Here is a 22,580-nt window from a genome sequence, read left to right on the forward strand (position 1 = left end):
TAAGTACTGCATAATTCTGGAAATAAATATATACTTTCGATCTGTAGATTTCGAAGATATTGCATAGTGTTAAGCTATCGTTTTGTTAATTCCATATTTTGACTGATTGTTGCAATGGCAGACCATATAATTAAATATAGCTACAGAACTGCAATCAAGAAATCTTACAAAAATCAAATTATATGATTGAATATATTATTTATTTGTTTGCTTCTTTAAAATATGAAAAATATTCTTTAAATCCTGTAATCTTAATAAGAATTATTAAATTAATTGAAGGATTTATTATTATATTTGATTTATTAATCAAATCGGCATTCAATACAATTTAGTTTCCGTTGTTGTTAATTTTGCAAACATCACACTAGTTTGTTCACTCTACTTGTAAACGTTTCTGTTTCTGAAATAGTTATGAATAACAGTTTATGAATAAATTGTAGAATTTCCTTATTGCATTAGAAGTAATATGATTTAGCATAATGGTAAAAATAATGTGGCATAGGATTAAAATGCAAACCCTAAGTTGATGAACTTAACTGGTTCACTTGAAGATTGGAGAACTAGTTCATTTATGTTTTGCTCACTGATGAACCAAAGAAGGCTAAACTCAGAGTCCAATTTCCATTCTGACCATGTCATCCACAGGTCTTCTCGTGGTATCCAATATCAAGCAGTTGAGCAAATCCTTGCGAAGCATTGAGAAATATGTAAACTCCCTTTACATCCACCTGAACGTGAATCAAGAATCCCCGTCATCGCCAGTGGTACCACCACCGGCCTGGGGACGTCTAATCTCCCAGCTCTATGCGGATAGCAGCGGCTATGTGGGCACCAAGATTGACCTCCGAGTGCTGATATCACCCCTGAAGCATAAAGATGTGAACACCTTGCGATTACGCAAGAATGTAGATCTAATATTCTCCGATGCTCATCAGCCGGAGTTGTGTGAGAGATTGCGCAGTGTGCTGAACATAAGCAAACCTACAATATTCCTAGACGAGGAGGTATCCAAGGGAGTGAGCCTACTAGCTGTCGAGGATCAGCAGCAGCAAAAGGAGGAGAAGGTGTATCCTTCAGTGGTTTTGGGTGGAACCTTTGATCGCATTCATTTGGGTCATAAGATATTTCTCACTCAGGCTGTGCTACGCTCCCACAAACGTCTTGTTGTGGGCGTGACTACAGCAGCGATGACCAAATGTAAGGAGTGTTCACCATAATTAAGCGATTAAGCTTTAATATTTCTCATATTTGCAGCCAAAATCTTGCCCGATTTGATTTTGCCCGTTGAGGAGCGCATTGAACAACTGCGCGACTTTCTGCTGGATATTGATGATACACTTCATTATGATATAGTGCCCATTGACGATCCTTTTGGTCCCACACAATATGATCCCGACTTGGATATGATTGTGGTCAGTGCCGAGACTCTGAGGGGCGGCCAGAAGGTCAATGAGATACGCAAAAGCAAACAACTTAATGAATTGGATATATTTGTCATTGATATTGTGGAGAGCAACAATCTCGATGGCATCCACGAGACGAAAGTTAGCTCCAGCAACACTAGAATAGATCTATTGGGCACAAGATGGCGTAAGCCCGAAGCCAAGCCCCAATTGCCAGATTATCCCTATATAATAGGTCTGACTGGCGGCATAGCCTCTGGCAAGAGTAAAATGGCCCAGAGATTGGGTGAGTTTGGTGCCCATGTCATCGATTGCGATAAGGTGGCCCATGATGTCTACGAGCCGGGTCAAGTGTGCCATGAGAAGATTGTCAAGCATTTCGGTGACCAAATCCTTGCCAGCGATGGCTCCCAACGCATTGATCGCTCCAAATTGGGTCCACTGGTCTTTGCTAATGCCCATGAACTTCAGATTCTGAATGGCATTGTTTGGCCCGAACTGATGAATGAGGTCAATAGACGGTTAAATGTATTACGTTCATCTGACCAAGTACCACGAGTTGTTGTCCTTGAGGCTGCTGTACTCCTGCGTGCCGGGTGGGAATCAAATTGCCATGAAGTTTGGTCCATGATTGTGCCCCCAGAGGAAGCTGTACGCAGAATTATCGAACGCAATGGCCTGAGTGAGGAGGAAGCCCGTAAGCGTCTGGCTAGTCAGGTGCCAAATCCTGAAATCGTTGCCAAATCCCATGTCCTCTTCAGTTCACAATGGGATTATGATTTCACACAAAAACAAGCGGAGAGAGCATGGCAAATCCTTTGCCGGGAATTGGAGCAGCGTCCAAGAACGAGTAGCTTATGACTAGATTCCATACATTAGCCATGCCGTTCCATATCCTTTTGTCCAAAAGGCGCTGTTGGTGTTGGTTAAATTTGTATATTTTCGTAAATTGTATATTCCATTTGCCTTTTATATTCGTTTCTTTTGTTAAATTGTTAGTATGAAATGAGTGTATATATATAAATAATAAAGGATTTTATACCTAAATGCGATTTCCAGACGTATTCTTTCTTAATCTTGTTGATGCTTTCCAGCAGACTTTAACTTGTAATGCCTTCGCCTGAACACAAAAAGATATATACATGCATATATCGCTAGTGGGATTGAGAATTGGAAGAAAAGGGAAGACTTCCAAAGAGAAAAAAAAAAGCTGCAAATGGATCTCATGCCATCCCATTGCATGCCACAGAAACTAATAAATGGATCATTGGTTTTACGTATATATATATATAACATTTATAATTCATTCCAAAAATAAAAATAGAAACTTAATTTTAAAAGGAAAAAGTCTGATATATTATCGTTCATTTGTCCTGTTCCATATAAATGCTAAACACTGTGCGTCCGGAAAATGGTAGGGAAGACTTTTAACGTAATCTTTTAAGCGTTTGCCCACTCAATTGAGGGCAGCTACTGCCTTATGCGCAGCATCATCTAAATCTGCGGCCGTCTGTATGGGTAGACCGGAATTCTTCAAAATCTCTCGAGCTTTGGTGACATTGGTTCCCTCCAGACGCACAACAAGTGGAACACTTAGTTTCAATTTCTTAGAGGCAGCCACTATGCCATTGGCTATGGTTGCACAATTGACAATGCCGCCGAATACATTTACCAAGATGCCTTTGACCTTGGGATCGGCGGTTAGAATCTCAAATGCCTTGGCCACTTGATCCTCTTTGACACCGCCGCCGACATCTAGAAAATTGGCCGGTTCACCACCATTCAATTTGATGATATCCATTGTGGCCATGGCCAATCCAGCGCCATTGACCAAACAACCAATATTACCATCCATGGCCACATAATTGAGATTATATTTAGATGCCTCAACTTCGCGGGGATCGGATTCCTCTTCGGTGATGTCTAGATCGAAGATGTCCTTTTGCCTGAATTGTGCATTATCATCGAAATTGAGTTTGGCATCCACAGAGATTACCTCTCCTTTGTCAGTCTCGGCTAAAGGATTGATTTCAATTTGGACAGCATCGACCGATTTGAAAAGTGTATATAGCTTCTGTATCTCATCGGCACAACGTTTAATGGCATCGCCTTTGAATTCCAGAAATTTGGCAACCTTGATCAAAGTGCTCTCCGATATGGGTTTGCCTATATCCAATGGAATGGTTAAAATCTTTTCGGGTGTCTCTTCGGCCACGGCCTCAATGTCCATGCCACCAGCCGGTGAGGCAATCAGTACGGGTCCATTGTGCTCACGATCCAGCAATATACAGAGATAAGTTTCACGAGTTATATTCACGCTACGCGCCACCATCACCTTGTTGACCAATATGCCCGATTTTGGTGTCTGCTTTGTTATCAGTCGATTCCCTATCATCTGTTGGCTCAGCGAAAGTACTTCGCTCTTGCTGCAAGAGAGACGGAAAAGGAATATATGTATATATTCATATGTATATATAAACAAGGCAATTATTATGTATTATTATTGCTATTGTTGGTTATCAAGACACAAAGGCGGCTCTATCACAGGCACAGTGGGGCGCTTCTTATCAAAAGTGAAAACTGAAATAATATTCTCAATAAAATAGAAAATTATATCTACATAGATAAAGGAACTATACTATATAAGTTTTTTAAAAAGTTGAAAATTAAAACAAAAAATGTATCTCAATTTTTTTTTTTTTTTGGCAGTTTTAAAATAATTAAAAATGATGATAAAAATTTACTCTTTAGATAGTTTAAGATAAAAATTCGATTTTGTCCCACTATGGATGCACCACCCACTGCCTCCCACTGCCCCCACACCGGTGGTGGCACTTACTTTGAGGTTATGTGTACGCCGCCTTTGAAACCATTATCAAACGTTCCCTTTCCCCTGCCACCGGCCAATATCTGTGCCTTCACCACATATTCGGGGCAATCTGCAAGCAATAGAAATTAACATTAATTAGTTAATTTAACAAACGATTACATAAATAAATTGCCAAAAATAAGAAAAACAAAAGAAACTTAAGGTGATGATTACCAAATTTCTTGACCAATTCAGCATCTGCCTTGGAGTTATCCAAGACCTTAAATTGTTGTATAGCCACACCATATTTTTGTAATAGATCCTTGCTTTGGAATTCCAGAAGATTGAGATGGCGCACCTGCTGCTGCAAGTGGGTTGACTGCACCAAAGTAAGACCGCAAAACACACAAAAGCAAGCAGAAAAAAAGAGAAACACAAAGAGAGAGGATATAAATTGTTGGAGTTAAAGGTCGATTCTGTTAACAATGATGTGAAACCTTAGAAATGATTTGCCGAGATACAGCCGAGGCCTTTATAAGCAGCGACATTTTGATTTTCAGAAGTGTTTCTTCACTAAGTTCTATACAATTACAATTGATTTATAACTTTAGAAGAAACAACTTGAATTTAAAACGTTTCGGGTTTGGTTCAAATGCGGCCGCTGTTATTATAATCAGGCTGTTAAAATTAATTAGTGTAACCAGGCACGTCGAAGAACTTGGCAATGTTATACTGGTGTTAACGAACAGCTGTTTCGGCAAAACAAGAAAAATATATCATGCAAACATATTTTTTAAATGCTTAACAAATCAGACGAAATGGAAGACACAATTCTAAAGGAGCTAGAACCACTGCCACAGATATCTATATGGACATCGGTTAGCTGCTGTTTCGCCATGGCCATACTCTATGTGGGATCACTGTATGTCTGGGGAAGTAAGAAATGACGATCGGGGAATCCATAATCCCCATGTGTGTATATATACATCTAAATATTTGCAATTAAACATTTATTCCAGCCAAACACAATCGAGATAGAGATCATCCATCGACCATAAAACGACGATTTGCTAGTGTTTCGGTAGTGATGGGATTGGCCTCACTTTTTGTTTACTTCTTTTCATCTGAGGAACTGCTAGAACGTGAAAATTTTCCAGTTTTGCTGGGATTACGCTGGCCAGGATTGTGGCAAGCTGCACTGATACCATATGCTTTGACAACCCTACTCTTTCTGGGACCCATATATGTCAACATTCAAAATGAATCAATACGTTCCTATCTGGGTAAGATATTGAAAGTTTCCTTTTAAAAATCTTACCTTTAGGATTCACATTTCACTTTTTTTCTTTAGATTTGGATTACTGGCGCGGTTCATTTAATAGCATAATTTGGCTTAGAAATTTAGTCATGGCTCCGTTGAGTGAGGAGTTTGTCTTTCGCGCTTGCATGATGCCTTTGATATTGCAAAGTTGCTCACCATTGGTAGCGGTTTTTATAACGCCTTTGTTCTTTGGTGTGGCCCATTTGCATCATATAGCCGAACGGCTGAGTCTGGGTGTGAAACTTAGCACTGCCCTTCTGATTGGTTTATTTCAATTCAGTTATACAACCTTGTTTGGATTTTATTCGGCATTCCTGTTTGCTAGAACTGGCCATTTGATAGCTCCATTTTTGGTTCATGCATTTTGTAATCATATGGGCTTGCCAGATTTACAGGATCTCTGGCAACAGGATTTATGGCGTCGGATTATTGCCATTGTTTTGTATATCGTTGGTTTCATTGGCTGGATTTTCCTATTGCCGTATGCTACGGCTCCGTATTTATATGACAATACGCTTTATTGGAATGTTTAAAAAGTGGACGACCAGTTGCGGTTGCAGCGGTGTTTAGCATAATTTATTCAGTTGCCATAAGTCAATATATTATGTGTAGTGCATATCATTTAAATAATAAATAAGTCTTCCGCACAATACTGGTTCTCTGTTTATTTCAAGTTTGGCGCTCTGTTAATTAACAGCCTCATTTGCGAGCATTATTAATGGCAAAATAAAAACAAAAATACGGGCACACTAAAAATATGTGATAAATAAAAATATTACAAAAAAAAGAACGCACACGCACAAAAGACGACAACAAAACAAAAATAAATAATTTAGCCAAAAGGGAAAACGCAAGACGCGCTCAAGCTGTGGAGCGGGGGGCAAGAAGGCAGCAGGTGGGCCCCAAAAGGTAAGTTAGGACACCACAACAGCAACAAAACAACTGCCAATCTAGTGCTCTCTCTCTCTTTCTTCCTTCGTCGCGCGCGCTCTTTCTCTCTCACTTTCTCTCCCATACCCAACGTCTGTCTGCCCATGTGTGTGTCTGTCCTTGTTTCTGCCCAGGACAACAATTTTAAGTAATTATAGAACAAAGTTAAAGACCAACTAAATACATTGCTTTAATGCTCGTTCTCAAACATTTTACTTTTAGACAAACTGGACACGTCATTAGCGGCAAGAGCAGCAGCAGCAACAACAACAACAACAACACAATAATAATAATAACAACAACAAAATGTATTGCCTGCAATGTCTGCTACCTGTGCTCCTTATACCAAAGCCAACAAATCCAGCTCTTATGGAGACTCATGTTATGTTTATTGTGTTATATTTAGTTGGATTTTTCCTGGAGCGGAAGCCGTGCACGATTTGCAGTTTGGTATTCCTAACGGCTGTCTCTCTCATCTGTTACAGCGGCGTGGGAAATTGCATCTTTTGGGGCAACTGTGAGGGGCATCAGTGTGAGAATGGCTAAGAAGCCCCCCTCCCACAACAGAAATATAAAGATCTAGATATATATATATATATATATATATCTATATATACACACACATATAGAAATATATATCTATAGCAAAATGCTCTATAGCTTACAAAATACATAAATAGTCAACGAAAAAAAAAATAATAATAATAATGAAAACATGGCAAAAAAAAAAAACAAAAAAAAATCACAAAAAAAGAGTAAAGTAAATAAAAGAAAAAAATGTAATATTCAGTGATAAACGTGAGTGAAACATTAACCCAAAACGAAGGGACTCTGACTAGGTGGAGGAGCAGCAACAGCAGCCACTATTAAAATGCATAAATCTGTTGTCACCCTTCTATTATATATATATATTTTGATTTTGATTTCCTCTTTAGTCTTATAATTTTTAGACACCATTAACCATAATCCCTTTTGAAATTTAAGTCTTTCAATTTTAGTGCAAATGTAAGTAGAAATGAAAGAAATTTGTCTGAGTGTGTGTGTGTGTGTGTGTGTATGTGTGCGTGTCTGTATTAATCTGCTCTTTAACTACCCATCAATGCAACTAACCAACATTTAGACATAACTAATTTTATTCTAATTAATAAATAAAAAAAAAAAACCTAAACTAATTTAACGCGAGAAAACGAAAAATGGCAAATTGGTTGTCATTCCCTCTATCGATCATTATTCTCATCCTTTATCCCACCTTTCCCCGCCACACACCCAATGCCTATGCAAAAAAAGAAAACACAAGTGTATATAGCATACATCTAAATCTAATCGATCGATATATATGTACATCATATATATATATATAAATGCGATCCCTTGACATAATTCTATTGTTCGAAAAAGTTTTTTTTTTGTTTCTATTTATGTAAAAATCGAACCGAAAAATCAAAGCTTAAAACAAAATCATATGAAACCAAAACGAAAACAAAAAAAAAAACGATTTAAAAAAATTAAATTAAATAAAAACTCATTGATGCTAAAGATCATATACAAACGTTTTTCTAACTAAATATTTTTATTGGGCATGGTTAAATTTCGAAACAATAATTGAATTTGCTCTTTACATTCAAAAATTCTCAAATCTGAAATGTGGAAAACTTCCAATATTTGACTATTTTAGGATAACAAATCCTTGGCAAAGATGTTAGATATCATCTATTGATTCATACTCCTTAAATTTCTTGTTTTTACTTACACTTTTGATTCGAATTTGAAATAAAATGATTAGTTTTATAGTTGTGAATTCAAAAACCATTAAAAATTCAGTTCAAGAGCTGAAAAAAAGTTTTAGAAATTCGCTTAGCATTTTCTGATCTCCAATTATCCAAAATATTTTATTGGCTTTAAAAATGTATATAGATCTACATAAAAATGTGAATACATATACAATACATACATACATATATATTTCTTTTTTAATAAAAACAATGTACAATTTTTGTTTTTTAGGAATTTAATTTTTCACATTTTTCATTCTTAATTTTCTAAAACATCTACACACAAAAGTAAATTTCCACGATTAAAAAAAAAAAAAATAAAACACTTTACAAAAAAAAGAACATACAAAATAATAAAGTTTATGTACAAAAAATTGTTAATTGTATTTATTTTGAAACTGTTGAGACAAATCGAAACAAATTTTTCAAATCAATTTTTCATTTAAATTGGAATACGTTTTCTTTCTTTTGGAAATGTTATACAAATATACAAATACATATAGAGAATAGATAGATATATATATGTTCTACCCTATATATATATATATACATAGGGAAGCAAAAGGTTGTGAGGGAGAGAGATACATACATATATATATATAAGTAATTCCAAATAGATTGGCCAAAATATAGAAATTTCTTGATAACTTTGTGTATACATATTTTAATTTATATTTCTCATTACACTTTTGGCGTCTTGATTGGTAGGATAGGAGGAGGGGTAGGGGGAAAGAAGGAGGCTGCTACTAAAAACAAAATACAAATCGAGACACGGAAGACGACATATATATAGTTACAAAAAATTAATTAATATTCATATTTTTTTTTTTGTTTTATCATTTTTTGATTAAAATTTTCTTGTTTTTGATTGAGAGGACAGCGAAAGCAAGAGACATAGATAGAGAGACAAAAGATTAGAGCTTGGAGTGAGAGAGACATCGGACATCCTCGTCGAGATTCGATTCAATTCGCAGAGCAGCAATCACAGGCTTGGTGTTGTTGTTACTTAAACGGAACGAGGCTGGACGACTGTGGAATAAGAATCGAAAAAAATGTATTTATTAATATCACAAATTCAAAACTATTCAATTTGTATTTAAATTCTCTTGTTTTAACATTTTCAGTTATATTTTAACATTTAGCCCCAATAGTCAACCCTGGACTAACAGTTAAGAGTAGTTCGGAAAAAGGGAACGTTACTCTCCCCACTCTCTCTCTCTCTCTCTCTCCCCTAATACAGTTGTAAGTAGCCGGCTGTCGTGTTCGCTTGATGCTGGAAAGTTCTATTGTTTTTGTTTTTAAGTGTTCAAAGTGCTGAAAAGTGTTAAATAAATATACATATCTGCATAAACTTCTCGGAGTTTTCTGTCAATTTGTTATAAATTTTGAATCAAATGGATTGATTCTTTTGTTTTTGTTGACAAAATTGTTGACAATTGCGGAAGAGAAAGACAATGAAAAAAACTTTGCCTACATTGCTGGACTTCTGTCAAATTAAGCAAAGAAGAGAAAGAGACAGAATGTAAATGTGTGTGTGTGTGTGTGTGTGTGTTAAAGTGATCCCGTAAAGTTTTTGGAGCAAATTTAAAGAAAATTGGTAAGGTAAGTGGCTCTTTCCGGTTTACTAACATATTTTTGAACATCCATATATGTATGTATGTAACTGCTTGGAAAATTTGTAATGCCTATAATTGGCAATAGAATTTATTAAGATTCTAAATTTTTTGTAAGTAAATTTGTTGATATTTCGACTGTAGTTAAAGGTATGAAAAATGGGCTGGATTTATAGTGATAGTCCTAAAGGTCAAACATGTAATACCCCAATTAGTTTCTATCTGGTAACCCCAAAAATCATTTAAAAGAGTCCTGCATATTCATGTTCTGAATTCTCAGTGGTTTGTTTGTGGTACTTACAGTGTGGTCGCTGCGACTCTTCATTAGCTGCAACTGGTCCACCCTCAATCTGCTGCATCATGGGCACGGGAATGCGCACCGGCTGGGCCAGACTGCGTCCATAGACCATGCGTCCGAATTGCAATTGTTGTGGTGGCTGTTCGGGCATGGGTGGGGTCATGGTGTCACGTGGCTGTTCGGGCAGAGGCTGCAGGATGAGGCGTTGGATGTGCAATTGTGGTGGCTGTTGATGCTCCGACGGTTGCTGTGGCTGTTGCTCATTGGATTCATGCTCACGCTGCTCCTGCTCAGGTTGGGCTGGAGTGGTGCTGATCTGCTCGCCAGATGATGATGCGGACGATGAGGAATTGGCCAATTGTGGTTGATCATCCTCCTCGCTGGAACTAGAGCTACTGCCCTCAGCGGAATCGGCTGCCTCCTCGCCGGCAAGGCGACGCAATTCATTGGTAATGCGATCCTCGGCAATGCGCTGAATGTTACGCAAATCATCGGCAGTAATGCCGACACGTTGCAGGGCCATGCCCAAGGGCATGTGCTGGATTTGGATCTGGGGCTGCTGTTGCTGCTGCTGAGGTTCTGGGACTCTTTGGATTGGCTCATCGTTGGCCATGTGGATTTCACGGAAGGGCAATTGTTGCATATGAATGCGCACGGTTTGGATCTTTGGCTGTTGCTGCTCCTCCGAGGATTCCATGCGTGGGGCCTGCATCACCTGCTGTGGTGGTGGCATTGGTGGGCGCATGGGCAAATGCTGGAATGGAGGTGGCAACTGACGAATGATGATTGGTCCCTGCTGGGGCAGCTGTTGCTGTTGCAATTGATGCATCTGCATGGCTGGGGGCATCATACGCTGGGGCATATGGGTCAAGGGCATCTGTTCGGGCATACGTCCAAATGGAATTGGTACACGCTGGAATGGAATGAACATGGGACGCAATGGTTCGGCATCCTCCTCGGAATCCTCTTCTTCCTCGCGCATACGCTTCTCTTGCTTCTCCTGTTCCTCCTTGCTATCATCGCCGCCATCACAGAAAATGGAAATACGTTCGCCAGTGATGCGTGCCTTCTTGGGATCGGTTGTCAAATTAACACCGAATGGCAAAGCAACAGTCTTCGATGGTGAATCGACAATCTCCTCGGCATGTTTACGCTCAACCACACAGTTCATGCGGGATCTAAGCAAAACAATTGGTTATTGAAACATGATTCACCTTTAATCTTTGCAACTTTGCACTTACTTCTTGTTATTACGCAATATAGCCGCTGCCAAATCGCTCAAGTCCAGCTCAAGCGGCATTTTTCCGGGATACTTTTGCATTTCTTCAGTCTCATCGCTATCCGAATAGGAATTATCCTTATCGTGATGATCGGATGCATCTGAAGTGCTATCAGTTTTCTTGCCATCTTGTTCAAGATTCTGCAAATCGGAATCGTCGCCAGTTCCAGCAGATCCCAACAACGGTTCAGCGCGTGGTAGTTCCTGTAATCAAAAGAAACACATTTAAAATAAGTTGGAGAATTTTAATGTGTTCGAATTTACGTTTTGGACTTTGATGAGTGACAAAGATCATAATATAAGGGATTTGCATAATTTATAATTCGCAATTAGTTTAGGTTTAGAGAATTTTTTTATGCCTATAATTCGCAATTAGTTGAGGTTTAGAGAACAGGTGTCTGAAAGGTTTTCTAAATGGTTCTCTTACTTCCTGTCTAAAATAACTCAAAACTTTATCATCTCTACGATTCCCCTCTCCCATTTAGCCCCCTTCCTTTTCTTCTTCTAGACTTAAGTTTTATGCCTTTTTTAATGTCTTTTTGTTTTTGTCGTTTTTCTTGTGTCTATAATACAATGAGTGAGACGTGGCTATGGCTTTTAAGCTGAGGCTTTTGAGATGTGTGACCCCAACCTACATACTACTCGTACATACATATACATAATGGTATAGACATAGATATATACCGACGTCAGAGAGGAGAGCGAGATAGATAGACGATTGCACGACTGCGATTGAAACCAAAAGTAAAAATTGGCAGTAAAATAAACTTATTGTTGTTTGTCGTTGTTGTTGTTGTTGGACAAAATTACATAATCACTCACATAGCCAACTGTGTGTGTGTGTGTGTGTGTGTGTATGGGTTTGGTCTATCCATCTAAGCCTACTTCACGCCCCAGACACAATGGCTCAACAACAAAAACAAAAAATTTAAATAATTTGTGTGTGTGTGGGTGGGTGGACAGGGGGAAGCTCTTTGATCATTAATGAGGCTGCAGATAGTGCTTCGGGGGCTTTGGTAGAAGTAGTTATCATCGGGTGATTTAGATAATGGTAAAATATAGCATATCCGGTAGTTGGCAGACGGAATTCTCCCTCATTATGCATATGTAGATACGTTTGTATGTATTTATGGCAAAAAGTCAAAGTTTGACATTGAACAGAGGCAACAAATGTCATAGAAATCTTCATAGAAGGTTGACAAATTGTTGAACTGAAGAAGAAGCTAATTAAAGTTAAATGTTTTGTCTAAAGCAATTGACATTGAAGCAAATAATTGAATGAAATCATTATTATAATCAACTAAATACAACAAATTGTCAAATTGCTAACAAGAAACAATTTAACCAAGATGAGTTGACAAGGTCAACTTTCAATTTCCAAAACTACTTGAAATCTATATGGGGAAATAATTATATTAAATGGAGTTTTTGTTTCTTCCCCCTATTAATACATTTCAAATAAAATCACTAAAGGATTCAATGTATTGTTTAATTTTAGCTTAGGAATAGCTTATGAAAGAACCTAAAGTGGGAGAGATGGGAGATATATATATATATCAGAAGCTTATGGGAAATCAGTTCTTATGAAAAATAACTTTTGCCTTGATTGTTGTACGTTTTACAAAAGAATTTACTGATTTGATTTAAAGTTTAATATTTTGTATAACTTTATTTAAAACTAGTTTAATTACTTTTAATTCCAAGTCTGAAAGAGAGAGATAGAGAGATAAAATCTATTGCAGGAAGTTCAAAGAGAATCAGAGATTATTGAACTACTGAAATACTTTGTCAAATCGATTTAATTATAAACTCTAGACTTTAAGAAAGAACCAAACAATTTAACAAACTCTTTTACCTAATCATAATTATGAAGATGTAAGGAAAGTAAATGAATTTGTGATTAAGTGCAATATTTTCCTGTTAACTGATTATAAAAGAGCTGAAAAGCATTTCACTTAGCCCAGTTTGGGACTTGTTTGAGGATCAGCTGACAATATTTCGGCGAACTCTTTACAGTTTCCACGAAAAGATAAATATGCAAATGATATATGAATACTCCGGTATATATATGATTCATCTCTCAGACAACATGTGACACATACGAAAAAGAAAAAAAAAAAAGGTAAAAAATTTCACTTCAAATAAGATAAAACACTGCAACTAACTAACTAAACACAAAACTAAACCAACCAGTTTGACAACCCAAACGAACCGAAGCAAAATCAACTCAACTGAGACTCAGTCAATTTTAATTGTAGGAATTTTCAAGGCCAAAATCTACACAGAGAGTAGATAACATCAATTCACATATATATACATATATATGTATGTATGTATATATAGGTGAGTATATATGTAGGAACAATGAGAACATTTGTTTCGATCGCTCGACACGTAGATGATGGCTTGAAGTGAATTAACAGATGACAATTAAATGATTATAAATTGAATGTTTTAATGCAATTAAACAGACAGACAGACAGACAGACAGACAGAGAGAGATAGACTATATATAGATTCTCAGTTGGTAGGCATTATAAGATAATAATCATTTCAATCGACTGTAAATATATTTTTAGATACTTGACGTCAATTGAAATTCTAAAGACGCAATAAATGACTGAAGAGTAGATGAAAAAAAAAAAACAAAAATTTCTTTTAAGGAAAATCAATTTGCATAGATAGCATAATAAGTCCACCCCCACCTCCCCCTCAGCCCGTTTTTGCTTGAGTCTTTCCAAGTCTTTCTGTATTCATAAGGCATCGCGGTTCAAACAAATTTGCACAACCGACAGTGCAAATAAATTATATTTACTTATATGTCTCTCTTCCCATCCTCTGTATGTGTGTGTTCACAATTACATAATCAGTCAGTCAGTCATTCAGTTGTTGGTTGCTTGCTTGGTGTCCCCAAAAACGAAAGACTTAAGCGCGCAACTTGCCTTTAAATGGCAAACAGTCAGCGCAGTCTTTTTGTGTGACTGGCTTTTATTTTTCCTACATACATACACACACACACATACATATGTATATATATGTATAAACCCAGATGATGGTTACTGCTTCAAGTCACTGATGATGTTGATAATGATGATAATAATGAAGAAGATGATAATGATGATGATGATGGTGCCAAGCACTGCCAGGCCGGACAAAAAGAAAAAAAAACCACAAACAAAAAAAAATGCCTAACTGACAGCTACCAAAAAGCCAGGCCAACAACAACAACTATAAAAAAATGCATTTGTTTGCTAGAGATGAGACACTAAAAAATGATTTACAGAGCAAAAAAGTCAAAAAAACTTAAACGAACTTCAACAAAAAATTCATTGAGGGGGCTGAAAAATGTTGATTTCATGTCAACCTAAAGTCTTAAAAAGTATTCTAAATGAAATTTGTTTCTTAAATACTTCTAAAGCTATTATTACAAGTGACAAGTTTTTAATTACATCAAAATGTATTTAGTTTTAAAAATCCGTTGAAACCATTTACAAAAAAAATGTTTAGTAAACTCTGGGGCAACGATTCGAAAATATATTATAGAAAAGGCTATAGACAATTTTCGTAGATCGTTTCTTATGGGTTTTAAAATAGAAGTTTTTACCAAGTCTCTGCCAGTAAAATAGATAGACTTATTGGAAATATCTCTAGACTCTTTTTACTTTAAACAAAAGATGATTTAAAATCTTATACATTTGTAAGATTTATTGACCTGAAGCCGGCTGAAGCCCAGTTTTGATCAAACGAATGTTTTTTTAAGGAATTCAAGAAATAGAATGTCATTTCTATGCAATTTGAGATCTAGGTCTTAACTTTTATGGGTGAAAACCCTCATTTTGGAAGGACGAAAACGTCTCTTAGATTTTTTAGACCACTATGAGAAGCAAAAATATGGTTCTTGAAGAAGAAAATGTTCTTTATTCCTGGCAGGATCCGGAATACCCTTGGGATATTAAAGATATGTATATTATAAAATGTGGCCGTAATGAATTTTAGTTTGATTTCTTTTTTAAAGTTTTAGCCAACTCTCTTTGTAAATTCATGAAAAATTTTAGAGATGATATCGTAATTTTTTCTAAGTTTTTCTCAAAATTCCAACTCATTTTGAAGCCATCTCTAAGACAAAAAGAAACACTGATGATCTTTGGCATTTTGGGGGAATGCCGCGCCCACAACCACCTCCAAACAAACGCCAAGCACCACCTCAAAAATAAAAAATCTTCGCTTCAGTGGATTACTGTGTGGCAGAGGTGGTGCTGTTGCTGGTGGTGGCGGTGGTGGTGGTGGCTGGTTGCTGTTGCAACATGTATTTTTTTTTTTGTAGTTGTTGTAGCTTTTGTTTCATTTGCTGCTTTCACTTTGTCTGTCTGCCAGTTTGTCTGTCTGTTTGTCCATATTGTCTGGCCTGGCATTTGATTCGCAATTGTTTGCTACTGCTGCTGCTGTTGTTGTTTTTGCTCTCCTCCTCTCTAATGATTATGTCGCAAGCTCCATCATTTTGGTGTCCATTTAAGCGTCAAATTATGGGAATTTCGCTTGATTGAATATTTCAGTATTACTTTTTTTGATTTTTACATAAGTTCGAGTTGAATAAACTGATATTACCAATTTTGGCAAATCATCTTCTTCACTTCTGAGTTGACTAATTGCCCATATATACTAGATATATGTATATGTATATATGTAGATATAGATAGATAATACGTTGCGATCGTATAGTAATAACAATTTGCATCTAATTAGTTTTCAAGCTTTCCCATTGTTGCACGCTAATTGAATATTGATGATGCGGCATAATTTAGCCAAATGCAAATGCAAATGGTTATTTTGTATATTTTTTGTTGTTGTTTTTATCGTCATTATTATTATTGTTAAAGCCATTAAATTTGAATTATCGGCCATTGAATGCGCCAAGTCATTAAAATCCATCAAGTCAACTGAATTGCGATTACATAGCAAGTGAAAACTTTTCACAAGGAAGCCAAACTCAAACTCAAACTCCCAACTCCAAGTTGACTTCAAAATTGAAATTGAAACTCAAATTGGAAATAAGTTGCATGTGGCTACTTATACAATTTGGTTTCCCCCCCCGCAAAAAGAAACAATGGCGGGAAAGTTGATATTACTTACATAGTAAATATAGTTATATAGTCAATTGTTGATGTACTTGTAAATCCAAGTTGTTGTTGTTTTTGCTTTTTTTTTGTGCTGAGCCTAACGAATCATTTTTCCATAGTTTTAATTAATGTTTCAACTGTTTCAAATTTAAATTATTTCAGGCTTTTAGCAAATTTTGTTTTTCTCAACCAAATAACTTGCCTTGCATTAATCGAAATTTCTACTTAAATTTTGTTAAGCTTTTTATTTTTTTAGGGTTTAATTTATTTGTTTTGAAATTCGAGAATATATTTTAAAAATTTAAATAGTCATTAAATTTTGCTCAATTATATAAAACAATTTGCATGGCTTCGCATCTCAAAGGTTCAAATTAGGCAAATGTTTAGACAATTTTCGTAGAAAATCTTTAAAAACAAATCTAGCAAAAATGTAAATATTTGTACAATTCTTTATAATTCATATACATTTGCATTTGAAATTAGCTTTTGTCTTATTTATTTAACAAAACGTGTTAAAATTTTCATTAAATACAAAACAATATGAAATCATTTGGCAGTGGCGGAGATCTAGTTATTCCTTTTTGTTGGTTTTCTAGGAGGGGATAATGAGCTTGAATATGAAATATTTTAGTTGTTTATTAATGTTCTTCTTGGAAGAGAAAGTTAACCGTCTTTTTCCTCTCCAGGATCAACTATAACTAATAGATTGGCCCAAAAGCTTCCAAAAGTCGAAAAGTGTTGTTTTTTTTCCTTATTCCACCCGATTATTTGTACTTTCAAGAATATTTTGTGTACATTTCAAGATCCCCTATCTTTAAAAAAATAAAAAACGAACAATGGACAGGCCTAACTATCTGATTTGACTTAGAATTTGATTTACTTAGATGTAAACTGCTACCAGGGTTCGCTACTTGCCCAAATATTGACTAAAGATAACACTTGAGTCCTAAAACATCTACAGAAAGACCTCAAAGAGGGACAACTTGGCTTTTGGTAAGTCTTTTTGTAAAGAAATATAGATCTCTTATCTATTTTGGCATTTTTCAAGCCACTATTTTATGTTTGGAATGGGCTTTTCGGGGATATTTCACAAACAAAACTACTTCATTCGAAATGTGTTTTAAATAAGTCTAAGATCTTAGGAGAACTTAGAACCAAGAAGCAATTTGCCAAAAAAAGTTGATAACTTAAAGTGAAAAATGTTGAAAAACTTCCCGAATTTTCTTCCGTTTTAATTTATAATGAAGAAGGAGTACAAAGTCCACAGACTGAACTTTTGTTGAGCTACTTTTGATATCTTTTGCCCATTATTTTTATAATGTTAGCTTTATATGTTTACTTTTTTAATTTTCTTAGCTGTTTATCGGAAAAGCGGGGTCATCCATCCACTTTTGTCTGCCACTGTAGTTTGATGTGGCTTCAATATCTTAAAAAAATACCTTTCCTTTTTTGTTGAAACTCTTTAAAATCTATGCAAAGTTAAGCATTCATATTGGGCATAGTCCCTTAAGAGTTTGTTTTGTTAGCCAACAGGCTTTCTCCTTGTCTGTAGAGGAAGTTTGTCTTACTATTCAAAATAATATTGGCAAACAATTCGTTGAAGTGATTTCAACACTTTAAAGTTTCATATTCGCCAAATTGTTTCCTACTTTCAGTTTTTTCTTTCACTCGCTTTTTATTGGCGCCCCTTATCGTTATAGTTTGATGTGTGTTTCACAATGTTTACTATACCAATATATCTATGCATATATAAGTATATATGTACATATGTATATTACATAGATAGAGCTGGAAGGCTTAACTAATAGCGCGTGCAGTTAACAACAATTTGGCGCAATAGAAAACAACAACAGAAAAATTTCACATGATGTCTATGATGGATTGGAATCGCAGACACAAATAAAAAAGAAAAAAACACGCAGCTAAAAATTTATATATGTATGTATATACTAAGTACGAGGGTTGTATAAGAAGTTTAGCTAACTCATCATCATCATGACAAATGGATTTATATTTTGGAGGGGGGTAGTGCGGGGACTCTTGAATGATTTTTTTTGAAAAGCAACAACTCACGCTATTTAGTACACGTATTTTCTCCTAGTTGTTGGTGATTTTACATTTTCCGGTAATTATCTTTAATTTGGCTTAATATTCGAATGTTTATTATTATTATTATTATTTTTTGTTTTTGGGGGGGATGGGGATGGGGGTGAAAAGCGAGGGCTAATCTCAAACAATGCTGTTGGCGTGTGCAACGAATGAAACGCAGAGGCAATTACCTAACAAAACACGAAAAATAAACGAAAAAAACAAAATATGGTTTCAGGTACCAAATGATACGAAACCTAATGGGGCGTTGTCTGATGATTATGATGATCATTGAGGCCTATCGATTTGGAACTTTGGAACTTACCTTATTCACCTGCTGCAGAGTCTCCAGCATTAGCTCCTTCTCTAGCACCGAATCCAAGGCCTGAACCTGATCACATGAGGCCTTGGCCTGCAGATATGATGAGGCCAAAATGAAGGCACCCAATATAAAGGAGGATACTATAATGGTAAAGGCGGTTATCTTGGCAATTTTCACCGAATTCGCTTGACGCTTGTAGGCCTGTTTTTCCAAAGAGCGAGAGAGAGGGAGAGAGAGAAGATAAAATATTATTTAAATGAACTTTATTTTTTTTTGTTAATATTTGTGTGTTTCTCTTAAGGTTAAAGGTTGCAGTAACTAAAAACTAAATTTCAAAGCAAAACTACAAAAAAAGAGTTCTAAATGACCTTTTTTGGAAGGTTTTTCCAGATCACGTTTCACGAATGGAAAGTAAATGGAAAATTATTGTGCTGAATCAGATATGAAATTACTATGAAATATGAGAGAGAGAGAGAGAGAGAGAGATAGAGATACAAAATGGAAAGTGAGAAGGGTGAGTGGAGGGCAAAAAAAAAAAAAATGAAAGAAAAGAAACAGCTGTTTAAGCATACATATGTTTGGTCAAGGCCTGTTGACCATATATGACTAATGGCATTATACATATGACTATAGGCAGGTAACCGTAACTACTAAATACATGTAAGGTGCAAAAAACGCCAAGTACTTGCTAAATAGATACAAAATTAACAAAAAAAAAAAAAGAAGAAAAAAAACTTATTTCAGCAATTTCTTCGTTTGCGTTTAATAACTCTTTTTAGGCATTGCATAATCGCAGGAAATGGTTAACCAAATCTTTAAAGTTATCTATAGATATATGGCCAAGGGTGCAGTCAGTTTATAACACATATATGTACATATAGATCAAGTCTCTATAAGTATATATACATCTATTGAGCGTATGTGCAGCGAAATGTGCAATATAGTTTTTTTTTTGTTTTTACACCTTTACATGCAATTGCGAAAGTTAAGTGAAGTGGAAGTGAATGTTGTTGGCTCTTAATGAGTTTTTGTTGTAGTTGTTGTTGTTGTTGTTGTTGTGCAGACAAAAGACTTGAGCGACAAACCTGATGATTAAAGTTAAAAAATCCCAGCTGTGGTTTTTGTTTTTTGATTTGGTTTGAGGTGATTTTTTGTGGTGGTGGTGTTGTTGTTGTTGTCGATGGTGGTGGTGCGAGAGAGTACAGGAGGAGGTTGAGAGGGCACATTTACAATGACACACACACACACACACACACACACACACCCACACACCAAAAAAAAAGGGAAAAGAGAAAAAAAACAAATGTAGATATATGGTTAATGAGGGAAAAATAAATAATAACAAAAATCTTCTGACATTTTGTGGGTGTGAATGGCCCATAATGGCCTAACAAGAAATGACAATAATAAGTAAATTGAAAAACTGGTTTTTTCTTACACCTTCTAAAGTATAGATTTATTTATTGATCAACTTTGATTGCAACTACAAATAAAAAACAAGTATTCATATATGATGTTGTGTCTCGCCCTCTCTCTCTTTCTCTCTATCTCTATCTCTTAGCAAAAACACTTCCGTGGGGGAGTTATTTCTTTTTGTCTTTATATCTTTTACTTTTTGCCTTATGCACTGCAAGAAAATATTCAAAATCTATTCAAAAGAAAGATCTACTTAATGGGGACTGAAAAAACTCAAACAACAAAACTCAAATATATAATACACTCTATCAATAATCTAAAATAGATCTAAACTTCACTTTAACAAGTTGTAAATGAACAATAGATAAAAGTTTATGTATAAGTTAACTCATTATTTGTAGTCTTCAAAAGGAATTATCGATCCCTTTACAAAACAAAAACCAGTTATTGTTAATGCAGTCTCCAATGATGAATTTGTTTTCCGGTTTTTCGTTTTACTTAAGTATTAGATATATAATTATAATCTACACCATAATGATGACCTATCACAACTTGCAAGTCATTGAAGAGATCTTGACAGAAATATATTTATTTGCCTTTCATCGATGGCAAATGAAGGCGGATAATGAGAAGGCAAAATGCGGGGGAGGGTTAGATAACTATACCAACTACAGTGAGGCTCTGCTTGGCTTTCACTGTACTGCTAAACAGAGATGAAGAGAGAGAGAGACAGACTCAAATGCTCTTCATTACTTGGTGGAAACTAAAGCGGATGCTGAATGCCAGTGAATGTCAAATGCAATGCAATTTATGTAAATTTTTTTTTTCTGTTCGCCTTTGTGTGAGAGACAGAGAGAGAGACACACAGAAAGGTAAGACCCATATAGAAATCACCATATATCTACCTGTACTAGTAGGGCAAAATGGCAATAAGAAGGAGGAAACAAGTTTACATTTTCTATTATGAAGTCGTGACTTTTGTATTAGAGTCTTATACAAATGGGTCTCACTGAGATGGCTTAAGGGGGGGCTTGTAGGAAAGAGGGGACAGACGATTTTCATTTATTCACACCTTTCAGAGACGAGTACAAAAATGAGATTTCATATTTCAGTTGTGGGGGGGATTTTCGTTTTTGAAAATGTCAGAGGCAATTGTCAAAGCTGATCACGTTGCAGGCCATAAAAATAATTGAAAAAAATTGCAATATACTCGTAAATTGCTTATGCATGCAGGCGGACAACAGACAACAACAGAGGGAGATAGAGAGAGAAAGAGGCTTAAAAAAATCAGACAAATATATATATATCTATATAGATGTCGTTTCTTTTCCACTCACGTTTGCAGCAGCAGCTGCATGACAAAAGCGGATGTGCCCAACAGTAGACCAGACCAGACTGACCCTGGCATTTGAGCTAACCCACTTGGCCAATGACCAAATCCAAATCAAATAAACTACACTATCCCGTAAAACTACACTATCCTCTTCGGGCTCGTACACTTACCGGTGGCGGTTCGCTGGCCGTGCTATAAACCTCGCTGGCTGCATAATCGGGCTTCATTTGTACTGTAGCCATTGAGACGTTATCCTTTTCGGTCATCTAAAAATCTATAAAATTACACACGACAGTTAAAGATAAATCCGATTGGATGATAAGTGAGAAGAAAAAAAAAAACACTTTTTTCACTTAAGTTTTTTTGTTCGTGATATTATTTTCACTTACATTTCAAACTGTTTAACAAGTTTTCTAGATTTTTTATGTTTTTTTTGTTGTTTAGCAAAAAAAAAAAAGAATTTGGTAAAAGGAATTTAGGTTGTTTTTTCTCTTTTTGGTTTGTTTGCTGTTTGTTTTTTTTGACCAAAATATTTTTTGCGGTTTTTTTGTTGTTGTAGTCGGGAATTGGGTTTTTTTTTAGGTTTTTTGGAGTTGAAAAAAATTGACGTCTAGTTGCTACGACTGCCACTCGCCGTCTGAGGCCACAAACGCGTTTCGTTTCTACCAGATTTAAAAAACATTCACAAAGCGGCACACACACACTGACACACACACACACACAGATGCAGACTCAAGTACACACAGACGATCGGTGTATGAAAATTAAAAGTAAAATACAATTTCAGCCTTCTATCTATGTATTGGTAAGTATTTTGAAGCTTGTGAGCTTTGGTCTCGGTTTATATGAACTTTGTTAAGCAGCTACTTAAAGCTGGGC

At 35.9% G+C, this 22,580-nt stretch overlaps 5 protein-coding genes across 7 annotated transcripts; 3 read left to right on the forward strand and 2 right to left on the reverse strand.

Annotated features, from left to right (window-relative positions):
- The first annotated feature begins 572 nt into the window (after positions 1–572).
- Positions 573–2,450, forward strand: LOC6638805 (bifunctional coenzyme A synthase). Its single transcript, XM_002061971.4, has 2 exons — positions 573–1,197; positions 1,255–2,450. The coding sequence occupies exons 1-2, from the start codon at positions 633–635 to the stop codon at positions 2,262–2,264; spliced, it is 1,575 nt and encodes a 524-aa protein (XP_002062007.1). The 5' UTR covers positions 573–632; the 3' UTR covers positions 2,265–2,450.
- A 217-nt stretch (positions 2,451–2,667) lies between these two features.
- LOC6638804 (succinate--CoA ligase [GDP-forming] subunit beta, mitochondrial) lies at positions 2,668–4,879 on the reverse strand. Its single transcript, XM_002061970.3, has 4 exons — positions 4,710–4,879; positions 4,447–4,591; positions 4,243–4,342; positions 2,668–3,829 (listed from the first exon to the last, which is right to left on the reverse strand). The coding sequence occupies exons 1-4, from the start codon at positions 4,758–4,760 to the stop codon at positions 2,860–2,862; spliced, it is 1,266 nt and encodes a 421-aa protein (XP_002062006.2). The 5' UTR covers positions 4,761–4,879; the 3' UTR covers positions 2,668–2,859.
- An 18-nt stretch (positions 4,880–4,897) lies between these two features.
- Positions 4,898–6,185, forward strand: LOC6638803 (CAAX prenyl protease 2). Its single transcript, XM_002061969.4, has 3 exons — positions 4,898–5,148; positions 5,232–5,495; positions 5,564–6,185. The coding sequence occupies exons 1-3, from the start codon at positions 5,010–5,012 to the stop codon at positions 6,064–6,066; spliced, it is 906 nt and encodes a 301-aa protein (XP_002062005.3). The 5' UTR covers positions 4,898–5,009; the 3' UTR covers positions 6,067–6,185.
- A 137-nt stretch (positions 6,186–6,322) lies between these two features.
- Positions 6,323–7,177, forward strand: LOC6638802 (bladder cancer-associated protein). Of its 2 annotated transcripts, XM_023180997.2 has the most exons (3): positions 6,323–6,442; positions 6,598–6,611; positions 6,686–7,177. In XM_023180997.2, exon 3 carries the CDS (start codon positions 6,770–6,772, stop codon positions 7,007–7,009), a length of 240 nt encoding a protein of 79 aa, XP_023036765.1. In that variant the 5' UTR covers positions 6,323–6,442; positions 6,598–6,611; positions 6,686–6,769; the 3' UTR covers positions 7,010–7,177. The 2 variants fall into 2 exon arrangements, with proteins under 2 accessions (XP_023036765.1, XP_002062004.1); XM_002061968.4 differs by lacking the exon at positions 6,598–6,611.
- Positions 7,178–8,883: 1,706 nt separating this feature from the next.
- On the reverse strand, positions 8,884–22,159 carry LOC6639391 (putative mediator of RNA polymerase II transcription subunit 12). Of its 2 annotated transcripts, XM_002061967.4 has the most exons (7): positions 22,091–22,159; positions 21,872–21,975; positions 20,038–20,064; positions 18,956–19,153; positions 11,388–11,629; positions 10,150–11,324; positions 8,884–9,264 (listed from the first exon to the last, which is right to left on the reverse strand). In XM_002061967.4, the coding sequence occupies exons 2-7, from the start codon at positions 21,965–21,967 to the stop codon at positions 9,242–9,244; spliced, it is 1,761 nt and encodes a 586-aa protein (XP_002062003.1). In that variant the 5' UTR covers positions 21,968–21,975; positions 22,091–22,159; the 3' UTR covers positions 8,884–9,241. The 2 variants fall into 2 exon arrangements, with proteins under 2 accessions (XP_002062003.1, XP_015034577.1); XM_015179091.3 differs by lacking the exon at positions 20,038–20,064 and having other exon boundaries at positions 22,091–22,158.
- Positions 22,160–22,580: the final 421 nt, after the last annotated feature.

The sequence above is a fragment of the Drosophila willistoni genome, assembly GCF_018902025.1.
Source record: "Drosophila willistoni isolate 14030-0811.24 chromosome XR unlocalized genomic scaffold, UCI_dwil_1.1 Seg144, whole genome shotgun sequence".
NCBI classification, from domain to species: Eukaryota; Metazoa; Arthropoda; class Insecta; order Diptera; family Drosophilidae; genus Drosophila; species Drosophila willistoni.

Coding starts and splice junctions, on each gene's coding strand:
- LOC6638805 (XM_002061971.4), top strand. CDS start 633: ATGTCATCCACAGGTCTTCTCGTGGTATCCAATATCAAGCAGTTGAGC. Junction 1,198..1,254: donor TACAGCAGCGATGACCAAAT/GTAAGGAGTGTT, acceptor TCATATTTGCAG/CCAAAATCTTGCCCGATTTG.
- LOC6638804 (XM_002061970.3), bottom strand. CDS start 4,760: ATGTCGCTGCTTATAAAGGCCTCGGCTGTATCTCGGCAAATCATTTCT. Junction 4,592..4,709: donor CTCGGCAAATCATTTCTAAG/GTTTCACATCAT, acceptor ACTTTGGTGCAG/TCAACCCACTTGCAGCAGCA. Junction 3,830..4,242: donor GGCGTACACATAACCTCAAA/GTAAGTGCCACC, acceptor TCTCTCTTGCAG/CAAGAGCGAAGTACTTTCGC.
- LOC6638803 (XM_002061969.4), top strand. CDS start 5,010: ATGCTTAACAAATCAGACGAAATGGAAGACACAATTCTAAAGGAGCTA. Junction 5,149..5,231: donor ATCACTGTATGTCTGGGGAA/GTAAGAAATGAC, acceptor CATTTATTCCAG/CCAAACACAATCGAGATAGA. Junction 5,496..5,563: donor ATCAATACGTTCCTATCTGG/GTAAGATATTGA, acceptor TTTTTTCTTTAG/ATTTGGATTACTGGCGCGGT.
- LOC6638802 (XM_023180997.2), top strand. CDS start 6,770: ATGTATTGCCTGCAATGTCTGCTACCTGTGCTCCTTATACCAAAGCCA.
- LOC6639391 (XM_002061967.4), bottom strand. CDS start 21,967: ATGACCGAAAAGGATAACGTCTCAATGGCTACAGTACAAATGAAGCCC. Junction 19,154..20,037: donor TTTTTAACTTTAATCATCAG/GTTTGTCGCTCA, acceptor TTGGAAAAACAG/GCCTACAAGCGTCAAGCGAA. Junction 11,630..18,955: donor CTCTGCAGCAGGTGAATAAG/GTAAGTTCCAAA, acceptor TTTTGATTACAG/GAACTACCACGCGCTGAACC.